The 12734-nt window shown below is 39.5% G+C and overlaps 1 protein-coding gene across 2 annotated transcripts in view; it reads left to right on the top strand.

The window, feature by feature from the left end:
- Synpr (synaptoporin) overlaps window positions 1-12734 on the top strand; it is a 330690-nt gene that overhangs the window by 270796 nt on the left and 47160 nt on the right. For both annotated transcript variants that reach the window (NM_028052.4, NM_001163032.1), the window contains one exon: window positions 7343-7541. In NM_028052.4, coding sequence (NP_082328.3) covers window positions 7343-7541 — 199 coding nt within the window. The remainder of the gene's footprint in view (window positions 1-7342; window positions 7542-12734) is intronic.

The following is a 12734-nucleotide window of genomic DNA, read 5'->3' on the forward strand; positions in this document are numbered from 1 at the left end:
AAGAATAGAGATGTAATATGTCAAGGAGCTATGTGACCTCTGTGGTGGTAGTAACTTATGAAGTGAATCATTAGCTGAGTAAGATGATGTATGTCTGTGTATGCAAATGCAACAGAAATGTCTCATCATACACATACACAAATATGGCTGGCAAAAGGAAAGAAAAAGTCTTCTAAAAACAAAACCTTGCAAGCTAGGGAGATAAAGGAAAAACAAAACCAAACAAAGAGCAGTAAAGCAGAGCTCCTATCCTAAGAGGTGAAAGTAGTCAAGCATCGAGCCAAAGAACAGTGGGAGCACTGTGATCTGTCACTGGGCCTCTGTCACCCTGGCTCCAGGTTATAGCAGTTTGACTTCCTCCTTCCACTTTGCCCTGGGCTGTAGCCCTTGAAGTATGGCTTTGTCTTTCACTAAGGCACATGGATTGGTAGGATCTTAGACCTGTCTGTGCCCAACCTGCTGAAACACACTTCAGTGAACTCAAATGCCTTATCACAGAACCATGACACCACATTGCTACCTAGAGCTAGGCCTGTGCTGGACATTACACAGTGTCTTACTTCCTATACTGAACCAGTCTCTTAGGATTTCAGATCATGTATTATTTATTATAAACCCTAGTAAGATTTGGTTGCTGGGAAGTTTTTTGTTATGTTGTTTTGGTGGATATGCAGAGTTCCAGCTACCATGGCTGGGTATATATTATGTAATCCACACACTTCAGTGTAGTAGCAGAATGAATAGTGTCTTAGAATCCTACTCCATGTAAATTCTGTTTATTAGAAGAGACTTTTGCCATTGGATGAGCTAGTGTGGCCAGGTGCCTTGCTTATTTTAAACATAAGCATTCAGCTTGAAATTTAAGTTTCCTTTAAGCTTTCATGCAGAGTCAGAAACTGGCATATGTTATTCAATGGTCTCATTTTGATCTACTTGCATTTGAGAATCATCTGGGCTGTCCAGGAGACACATGAGCTCCTGCCAGCTCACTAAATACTTCAAGACTCAGTTTCCCCATTTGTACAATAGAGATCATAACAATGCTTTGCAAAGAGACCTAAGTGAGACACAAGTCCAGAATAAAGCATAATGGATGTGGAAAATGTCACTGGTTATTATTACAAATACTGTCATTTTATGTGTGTATGCATGTTACATGCATATATTTTTGCATATATATTCACACGTAGGGTGCACAGGCTGGGTGCATGGGTCAGGCGTATATGTAAGTTTATGCATATGCAAGTGTAGTCCAAGATTGATTAGGAGTCTTTTCCAATTGCTCTTCACCCTTTTTGAGGAAGAATCTTTCAGTTGGAGCCAGACCCCAGTATTTTGTGTGAGTGCTGTTGATCTGAACTCTAGCCCTCGTATTTGCATGGCAACAGGCTTATCCACTGAGCCATGTCCCCATCCCACAAACACAGTTATTAATAAGGCAATACCAGCTTGCCCTTCTCCAGACACTGAAGAGATAGTTTCATTTTATATTCTTCCTGTCCTTCGGAACAAAACTCAAAACTTTGTACAGATGGCTTTACTTTAACTGGAGAGTCATGGTCTGTTTTAAATGGTTCCCTGGGTGTAGTGGTAATTTTTAAAGGAAAGACTACTCTAAAATGGAAGTCTTTTACTGACAAAATGCAATAAAACCCAGCAGAATTCAATTACCCCTTGATTGGGTCAGGTCAACGAAGAAGGGAATGAGGGAACTGTACATTTGAAATCAACAAATTGAATTTGGTGCCTTCTGCAACCTCAGCAATTGCTTCCTCACTCCTTCACAAGATCGGAGGTAGACCCAGCAGCTTCCAGATTCTCAGCAGGCATGCTCTATCTCCGAGGAACAGCTTTTGTCCCTTGTTTAGCTTCTAAATTAATGATGTTTGCTCATAAAATTACTGCAGCTACAAAATATATGTTGAGTGTAACTTCTCTTCTTCTGCAACAATACACACGAAGATGAAGATATACATACATACATACATACATACATACATACATACATACATACTTGTGTGCATACATGTTTGTATACACACACACACACATACACACACAGGGAAGGAACTCAATTAGGAACTTGGTGGCCGGAACTGGAACAAAATACATGGGCAGAAAATTGCTTACCAGCTTGCTTCCCAAGGCTCTCTCAGATTGTCCCAGGTTTGTACTTCTTTCAGTGGGATGAGCTTCCCCACATCAACCATTTTTCAAGAGAATGCCATACAGATTTGCCTATAGGCCAAGCTGATGGAGGCATAGTCTCAACTGAGATTCCTTCTTCCAGATGACTCTAGTTTGTGTCAAACTGACAAAAGAACCTAACCAAACCATCATCACACAATGTTCAAATGCCTGGATGAAGTCTGCTGTAACAACTCTTACCTGACATTACCCTTCATAAATTATCTTCACTCCTTTTTTCAGATTAAGTACTCATCTAGAATTCTACTTCCATTTCTCTTTCCCCTCATTTCACATCAGTGAATAGCTGATGAGCCTAACACTCCACTATCTATCATTGACATTGATAGGTACAGTAGAGGTTGAATTTTGATTTTATTTCTTTATATGTATGGGCACAGTTATCAATTCTGTTAAATGAACCTGATGAATTAGCAATTGAGATAGAGTTATTCAACAGAAGGTTCAGAAAGCAATGTTGATTCTGTCATCTCCTTCTTCCAAAGTTCTGGCCTCTGCTAACATGCCCCAGATGCTATACTTGAGTAGCAGGAATAGGCTTGACAGATACATGCTGATCTAGAGGACATGCTGGCATATATCCAAATAGTAGCATAAGGAAACATGGATTTTGCTGATGGTGTGTTTTGGGTTTGTTTTACATACCGTTTATCTAAGAAAATATCGCTAATGTTCAAGTTAAAGCCAAAATCTATGACATGATTCTCCTAGCCCTAACCCCACCCCAAATGGAGGTTTCTGGATGTCTCTCCTCTTTAAGCACCATCCATCTCCTTCCTCACCATCTAACAGTTTTCTACATACACACTGCATTCCTACTCACACTGCATTCCCACCCACACTGTATTCCCACCCACACTGCATTCACACACATATTACATTCCCACTCACACTTTATTCCCACTCATACTGCTTCCCCACCCAAACTACATCCCCACCCATACTGCATTCACACACACACACACACACACACACACACGCACACACACCACTGCAGTCACACAAACACACACTGCTTTTTCACACATACTGCATTCCCAACCCACAATGCATTCCCATCTACACTGCATTCCCACCCATACTGCATTTCCTCTCACACTGCATTCCCACCCATAGGGCATTCCCTCAATGTGTTGGGCTATTACTTATGCAAAGGTTTGACACATGTTCATTTCTATTTTGTAACATTTTAAAATTTTAATTCACTTACCATGGTATTGACCATTTTTGTTATTATCTTTATTTTGTTTTTATATCTATGGGTTTCAACTACATATATGTCTGTATAACACACGGATGCCTGGTGCCCTCAGAAGCCAAAAGAGGTCAGTGTGTACCCTAGAATTGGAAGTTTTGAGGGTTGTGAGATGCTTTGTAGGTTCCGTGGACCAAACTTTAATCCTCTGCAAAGGCAGCAAGTACTGTTGGATGCTGAGCCACTGCCCCCACTCAAATTAAAGTGTACAGTGTGTTAATATTAGTCTCTCCATGGCTGGATGGTGTGTGTCTATCACAACACTTGATTTCAAAACTATTTCATCACCCCCCAAAGAAATTTTGAGACACTTAGTCACCATGCCAGAGTCTCCCACTGCCAGCTACAGTAAAACATGAAGCTGGGATTTGACTGCATGGATTTGTTTATTCTGAATGTTTTGTACAAATGAAAGCATACAGTATTTGACTTTTTACACATGACTTCTTTCAAGGTTTCTCTATGGCATATCAAGCATAAGAACTTTATTACTTTTATTGACAAGTAATGTTCTATTCCATACCATGTTTTATCCATTTATCAGTTTATGGACATTTGTGTTGTTTCCATTTTCCCTATTAAGAAAAATGATGCGGGGGCTGGTGAGATGGCTCAGTGGGTAAGAGCACCTGACTGCTCTTCCGAAGGTCAGGAGTTCAAATCCCAGCAACCACATGGATGCTTACAACCATCGGTAACGAGATCTGACTCCCTCTCCTGGAGTGTCTGAAGACAGCTACAGTGTACTAACATATAATAAATAAATCTTTAAAAAAAGAAAAAAGAAAAATGATGCATGAGTATTCTTATGCTAGTTTCTGGGTGAACATATGTTATAATTTCTCTTGCATACATATTTAGGAGTAGGGTTGCTGGAACCTCTGATAGCTCAATTTTTCCAGTTAAAGAATTGCTACACCTTTCAAAAGTGGCAGGCTACATTTCCTCCAGTACTGAATACTTTCCTATATCCTGTCATCGTTTGCTGTCCTTATAATCTTTTTGGAGATTAACCACTGCATAGACATTAAGTAGGATCTCATTTTTCCTTCTTAGTTTTTGATCTGGACAATTTCTGGTCATTTCTGAAGCTGTTGCTTAAAGGTATATTCCAGAGGGAAACATCCCTTGACTTTCCTATGCCCACCATAGGCTGGGATTCCCCTGAGAAACCCACCTTCCTTCAGTGTTAGTAACACTGAACTTCACCCAGAGCAGAAACCAACCATTCCTTCTCATTTCCCATTCCATGCCCAGCACCCACTCACTGTGAGAAACAGAGTTGCTTATCAAAAGCATGTTCAATGAATGACAGATTAAAGAGAGGGAAGAAAAGTAAATCATGCTATGAGGTTATCTGCTTCAGAATTAATATGGTAAATGTTCCAGTCTAGTTCATTTCCCCAGCATTCCCACAGAGCAGGTAATTAAAGAAAATCTGACCCAATCACCAGAACTCATGTTCCTGATGCCTGAGCCACATTGCAGCTTAACCTGTCTGTTAAGGGAAAAAGTCCTTCCATGAAATCAAGCGGACCATGCAAACTGTTCCCTAAGCCATGAATTAAAATAAAAAGAGTGTGTCTTGGACTGGAGAAATGACTCAGCCAGTAAAGAGTGCTGGCTGCTCTTCCAAAAGACCCAGGTTCAATTCCCAGCACCCATATGGCAGCTTACAACTGTCTGTAATTCTGACACCCTCATACAGACATACATACAAGTAGAACACCAACGTACATAAAATAAAAAATAAATAAATCATTTCTAAAAGGAATATGTCTTTATGAAATGTCCAGCTTAGTGATTTCCCTCCTCCTGCTACGTATGTATGCAACTTCACTTCTAGATCTTTTGGTAGGTCTGGGAGGTGTTCCTGAAAATTCTAATGACAGTGGCCCTTGGGACTCATTCTGATAACATTTATCCTGCTTGATGCCTTGTTTAGCTAGCATAAACAAGTTGATATAGATATTTTAAAAAGACTTTGGAGTCAGACATGAATTTAAACCCTGGCCCACAAAAACTATCTGGGTGTTTCAAGACAAATTATGTGATCAGTCTAAATTTGCATTTCTTTATCTCTAAGTGGTGAAGTGCAAAAAACAAACCCACATTATAGAGTTTGTTGTAGATATTAAGTTAAATAATGTGTTCGAAACAGAAGTGTTTCATCTTGCTAGCTCTGTTGCTATTAGTATTATTTCATGATTAGTGTTACTGTATAAGCTGATGGAATGCATATACAGTGGACACTTTGAAAGGGGTTATTTACGTTTAGCTGAGTAGGAAAAGCTAAAGAAGGGTTGGCAATGACTGCAGAGACACTGTTACTTCTACAGGTAGTTTCCCCAGTAAAACTCAGGTGCCACTGACAAGCTTCATTAATGCTGATTTACAAGAAGTCTGCATTATTGCTGATGCACTGCCAACTCAACCTGAGTGGTCAAACATTCCTTTTGTAAACTTCCTAACTTTGTAACTTTGTAACCACTCAAGGCACATGTGGCCAGGCCCCTACCCTAGGAGCTCCAGCATTCAGACCCCACCAAGTATTTGCTGTTATGTAATGACTGTAACAGCCTTCCCAGCCCCTGAAGATGGGAAATTGGCCAGGCCCTATCCTACAAGAAAAAAACTAATCTCACCAAACCCTGAATTTGCCACAATATCAGGCCATATAATCCCTCAGATCCCAGGTCAACCTAGAGAGCTCTGACCCACTTCCTCAAAAAACCTTATACAAACCCTGTGCTATGCTCACTTCTGTGCTGCTTCTTGCCCAAGAGAAGCAATGGCTATTGTGTATTTTTCTTTCCAAAAAATCTCTTGTGTGAGGTGTGTTGTGCAGTGACTTTGCATTCTTTGGCTCCTGACGGCCTGAATACATTTCCCATCAAAGCTGTAACACATTTCTGAAGAATCTTAGTTCCTGTAACATATTATAGTCACCACTTCATTCCAGCTCACACCCTTAAGATATTTGTGTAATATGACTTCTTTGGGTGGCTGTAGTTGAAGAAAGTGTTGCTTAAGCATTTCATGGGTCTCTATAATGGACTACTGTGCTGTGTGAAATGCTCCTCTTGGGGAGCTTACAACCTAAACCTCTCAAGGGTTCAAGTTAGGACCTGGCAAAATTAAGACTGTCCATTCACTTATTCATGTACCAAATGCCTAATAAAAGCCAGCTTTAGGGTATACAGAAAAAAGAACCCAAATCCACACTTCCACAGAGACTGGTAGTCCCTACTGAGGAAGCAATACAGATAGGAAAAACAAACAAGAGACAAGCGTTATCATCTAAATGGCTTTACCGATTAACAAACACCATAAATGTTATAAAGCAGCTTGATGAGACTCAAAATGTTGGAAGAAGTGTAATTATATTATAATTCCAAAATTTTTTTTAAAAAGTACAATAAAATGTCAAAAGGAAAGAAAGCACAATAGTGAGGTTCCCCAGGGAGGATGTGAGAATTGCATCTTAGTGGGCAAGCACAGGTGGAAAAGTCCATGGAAAATGCACAGAAAGATTATAACTGCAGCAGGTTAGGCAGGTTATGTGTGGAGCAGAAGGGCAGGCCCTAACACACTGAGGAAAGAGGCTGGAAACACAGAAGGGACCCAAGGCTTACTGGGCCACTTTCTTAAGTCTCAGCAGAAGGCTGGGCTGATTTCAGAGTCTCTCTCCCCTTCTCACCTCTGCAGGATGAATTACCATCTCTGTGGTATTCATTTCCCTAGGTCAAGCTAGAATCTGTAAATAGACTTACAAATTCTTCACTGGATGTTTCATGGTGGTTAGTGTTAGCAGATGTGACAGTGGTCATTTCAACTTCTACAACATGTCAATTGTCTTCTTGCCTCTGATGGTTTCAGGCTGCAACAGGTGACCTTTGAAGTGCCCACCTGTGAGGGAAAGGAACAGCAGAAGCTGGCATTGGTTGGAGACTCCTCATCCTCAGCAGAATTCTTTGTCACCGTGGCTGTGTTCGCCTTTCTCTACTCCCTGGCTGCCACGGTCGTGTACATTTTCTTCCAGAACAAGTACCGCGAAAACAACCGGGGCCCACTCATTGTAAGTTGCTGTCTTTTTTTGAAATAATTTCTGTCCCTTATACCTTCTTTGGCAAGTGCCAGAGGGCATTGGAGTCACCTGCGCCTGTGAGGCTGGAGTGTGAGAGGCAATAATAGTTGATATCATCCAGATTTCTTGCATCTACAATAGAAAACACAATGCCTACTGATATCTGAGCCCTGGGATGGGAAAGTAGCACAAGATCTGGTAGAAATCATTTTGAAAACAGAACAAACGAAGGCTAGGAAGTCCATGAGACCCAGAAAGAACAGTGAGGCCTGATGTGACCTTATAGTTAGAGTATTATGGAGTTAGGCAGCCATTATTTTCAGTAGCCATGGTTTGTGCTTTTTCTGAAATGCATTGTTTCTTTATTATATGGTAACCTGAGCAACAAACTAGTTAAATTGAACCTCTCTCCTCCCACCACCCCAGTACTCTCCACTCCATCAGCTCTCCCCATCACACCCTTACTCACCCCACCCAACCATTCCTTTCTCTTGGAAAATGGTTCAATGACTCAAATTGGTGAAATCAATATAGCCTTACATGTTACTTATCCTGATATGACCATGTATGTACCTAAAGAGGAAAATAAATATATTTCACAATTTACAGCTATATTTACTTAAAAGTCAATTTTTCTGAAATGACCTGTATCTAAAAATGTCTTATTTGTTTTTCTCTTAATAATTATGTTAGTTGCCTTTTTGTTCAGATAACAAAGCATCTGAGATAATTAGCTTACATAGGAAAAAGGAATTGGGAGGCTTGTAGTTTTAAAATTGCAGTTTATGATTAGATAGAGTTATTATTCTTAGACATCAGGTAGGAGTGCCAGCTAACCATAGTGAGTAGCAAACTGCTAATCTTACGATCAGAAAGCAAAGTAGTGAGGGGCTTGGGATCCCACAATCCTATCAAAAGGCATATTACACCAGTGTTCTAAGGACCATGTATAGGACCATATGTCCTATCCACTATCTCCTCAAACATCCACCATGGGAACTAATTATTTGATGCACAAGCCTTTGGGAGACATTGAATGACCAAATAATAGCAATTATATACTCCCATTTTATAGAAGAAAGCAGCCGTTCCTGCCATTACAAAGCTTATTGCACGTCATCTTTATAGGCTACAATTCATTGTCAGCACTGACAGTAGAGAATTGTCTAATGCCTGGGTGAATCTTCTTTCGCTATGAGGTGACATACAATTTCCTGCTCACAATAAAATCAATATTTATAACCTGCTTGTCTATTGGGAGATCATTAAAATATTTTTGATTATAGATTGCTATGTGATTTGAGGTCTGTATGTCAGAAACAAGAAAATAGCAACGTCGCTATAATAAACTCCACCTCTTTTCATGTGCTTTTCGAGCATGCACTTTTCTCAACAGTATATCATACACCCCAAGGTATTTGGAAGATAAGTGAAGAAAAATAAAAAGTCATCCATCTCAGAGACATAAACCTGCAACACAATTTAGCTTTTTAGATTAATAATTACTTACTAACTGTATAGAAAATTTTGTTATTTTAGACAAGTGTGCATTAATAATAATTTTTTGGTCAATCAAGCTCCTTAGGGAGCCAAGGACAATTAAAAAGTAATTTAAACTCCATGTATACATTTTTGTTGCAAAGAAATACAATAGGGTAATCAATAAAGTGCTTTGAAAAATATTATAGTAGGCTATAATTCTTTGAGAAATTAAAATAGAAATTTAAGTTCAAAGCACATAAATAATAAATCTGCCAACTATTAAGAAATTTGTTTATTTTTGATGACTCACAAAAAATCAAATAAGTATTAATTCTATCATTTCAAATTGATACAGTACCATTATACTTCCAAAGGCTCACACTGAGACTATGCCGGGAATCCTATTCTTTCAAGTAGTGTTCATAGGTATGGAGAGTTGTATAGAATTCTTTTAGTAAGTTATATCTCTTTAATCTGATCTATAGATTACGGAGAAGTGAACAAATTGGGAAGGGCACCTGCAAGGGTGTCTGTTTAGGGCTCTGTGGTCAGCAAGAAGGAAGAGTGCAACCTCACACCTGTAGCACTCGACTGAATCACTGTGAGGAGAAGCAATACAGCAGAGCATGTGTGCATCTTTGGGCTGGTGTCTTTTTCTCTCATCTCAAAATGGAAGCAGAGTCGCTTCGCTTCTCCTGTGATGTACATGGAAGAAAGTGGCAGTAAAGCAGGAACGTGGTTTCTTTGGGTTTGGGGGGGATTTGTTTGTTTGTTTGTTTGTTTGTTTTGGATGAAGAAGACACTCTCAGAATTCTAAGGGCCAAGGCAAAAATCCTCATTCCAAAGAAAGAACTCTGCACGGCCAGTTTACTCATACACTGGGAAAAAGTCCATTTGTTATTTTAAAAGAAAAAACTTATTTTAGTCACATAAAATCATTTTGTTGAGTCATGCTGTTCTGGCCCTGCGCAAATAGTCTTTCTCATCAACAAAGATCAAATGAGATCAAAAGTTATATAATACACCAAACTGGTTTATTATTATTTATTATTATTATTACATCCTAGGGGAAGGGACAAAGAAGATATAATTCTACTAATGAAAACAGAAAGAGCCCAGTATGAAACTTCTGTGATATTAAAAGAAAACCCAATAATCAAAGTTTGTTTTAAAAGGAGCATATATCCTAGGGATCCGACAGGAAGACATCTTGCAGTTGGTAGAGCTGTGAAGAGCAAACCCTCTTGGTTCCAATCTTGCCACAAGTTGCTGCTCACAAGGAGCCAGTGTAAGCAGATGCAGCCTTGGGATGATTTGGATGATGCCCACTCAACTCGCTGTTAGAGAGGCACTTGCTGAGGGTCTAACCATTTTCCCAGTTCTTACTCCATCTTATATATGTAGAAAGATGGCCACTGGCCACGACTGCAGCAGGCCCTTCCCCTTACCATTGATTCTTTGATGTTTTCACTGTTTCACCTTTGGTAGTAGTTTGGTTTCCAGTGCTGTGACAAACTTAGCCTAAGAGAGAAAGTGTTTGTTTGGCTCCCAGTGCCAAGTTATAGTTATAGTCCATCACTGTGGAGAAGCCAAGGCAGCTGGAACTAAACAGCTAAGTCATATCACAGCCACAGAGCAAAGAGCGAAGAGTTATTGCATGAAAGCTAGTGCTTGGCTCACCATCTCTACTCTTATACAGTTGAAGACCAAACCCAAAGAACAGTCATCCCATCTCCATTAAAGTAATCAAAACCAAAATAACTTCCTACAGACACACCAAAGGCGAGACTTCTTACACAACACTTTATGGAGAATTCCTCCTTAGACTATGTCAAGCTGACAATTACAACTGAACATCACAATATTTTGGATTTTTTTAGAACATACACTTGAATTTCTTTTTAATTATATGATTTGAGATGGCCCTGGTCAGGCTTGCAATATGATATAAAGAAGTTTTTTAATTACACTAGCAAGACTGATTCCATCAGCTTTACAAAATCGGATACCCATCTGAAAACAAACAAATTCCCATCTTGATTTACAGTCTTCTAGGATATGACATCATACGTTGTAAATGAGAGAAGTGAGAAGGATGACACAACTAAAAAAAAAAAAAAAAAAAAAAAACATGAATCCTAACAATGGCATCAACTCATACTCCATGAACTAACAGAATGTATTGAGTTGGCTTAGTGTTCACAACAGCCCTAGTTAATATTATTGTTCACATAGCTAAGTAATGGGAAGATTGGGAATATCATCAGCTCTTCTATACCACATCACCGGCAGGTAGGGAGTATCAGTTAAGCCCAGTTCAAGGGCCCCTAAGCCATCATGTAAGGCTCTCAATTCGATAGTCTACAAAAGTTGTAGCGGGGAGATGTCTGTGCGGCTATGAGCACCCAGTAACATATTTGCTATGTCTGCTACATTGGAAACAGATGGTTTCTAGGTTCTTCTGACCACTCAATATCTATGTGGGCTTATGAAGTTACTGTTATATATTTCTAATGCTAGAACAATGGGAAACAACATTTAGGGTTTACTCTTTTGCCAATAACAGGAGAGGAAGCAGGCTTTAGAATGGCCAGGTTGATGTGTTATAAGTCAATGATAAGAGGATGGAAGAACTCTCAGAGAGACCAGAAACACATATATCAGTGGCTACCTAAAACTATTTTAATCTACTAGAAAAAATGATAAAAGAATCTTTTTAAAGTAGAAATGAGAATTTTAATATCTTCAGAAGGAAGTTAATGGCTAACAATGCTGAGTGATCCAGAAACAAGAGAACTGACCCATAGGAGTGAGCCAGCTGCCATATCTGCTACAGACAGTGACTTGCTATTTGGTTGGATACGTGCCAGCTCTCAGAAAGCAGTAGTCATCTGAATGGTACATGACTGAGGAATTGAAATGTCTCATCTGGTTATGTTTTATCATGTTTCACAAAGTATGACTTTCAAGCCAGTCTTTTACCCAGGATTGTACAGCATGGTATTCTGGGTCTTTTCAGATCTCATGTCAAAAGGAATTTAGGTTTTCTCAGCTGAATGTGAAGTTGCTTTAAAAGAATGAATTGTCTTACATGACTGACAAAATGCACTAAGGATGAGTAATGTAAGCAGTGGTCCACATCCCCAACAAGCCTCCGTGCAATGCTGTAAGAAGAAGTTTAGCTTAAAGTGACTATTCTAGGAATTCCAACCTTTCTCAATATGTGCCTCAATATTTTAATTTTAAAGAAGCGATGGAGGGAGAAAGGGAGGGAGGGAGGACAAATGAAAGAAGATGTATTATTTGAACTCTCGTATCCAACTGCACAAAGGTGACCAATTTGATAAGAGGTGGCTTATGATTCTGGGGGAGTTTACCCACTGTACCACATACTGATATGCTGGCTTGCATTTATATTTTGTCCAGTGTTTCCCAAATATATTTAATATGTTCTCATTTAGGCACAAAATAATCCTGAGAGAGAAGTGGAACAATGAGTCAACTCTCTTTTGCAAAGTCAGTGTAATTATACACAAACATTGGAAAGCTGGTCTGGGAGCTTGGGAGCCAGGCTGTTACCAGAAGACAGGTGCACAGTGAGGGCTAGAACCACCCTCTAATGGTTATGGTTAAACCACAAAGTCTTAGGCTGAAGTCCGATCTTTTGACCTGTGCTTAAATAGATGGAAGCCTGTTACAGTC

The sequence above is a fragment of the Mus musculus genome, chromosome 14 (assembly GCF_000001635.26).
Source record: "Mus musculus strain C57BL/6J chromosome 14, GRCm38.p6 C57BL/6J".
NCBI lineage: Eukaryota > Metazoa > Chordata > Mammalia > Rodentia > Muridae > Mus > Mus musculus.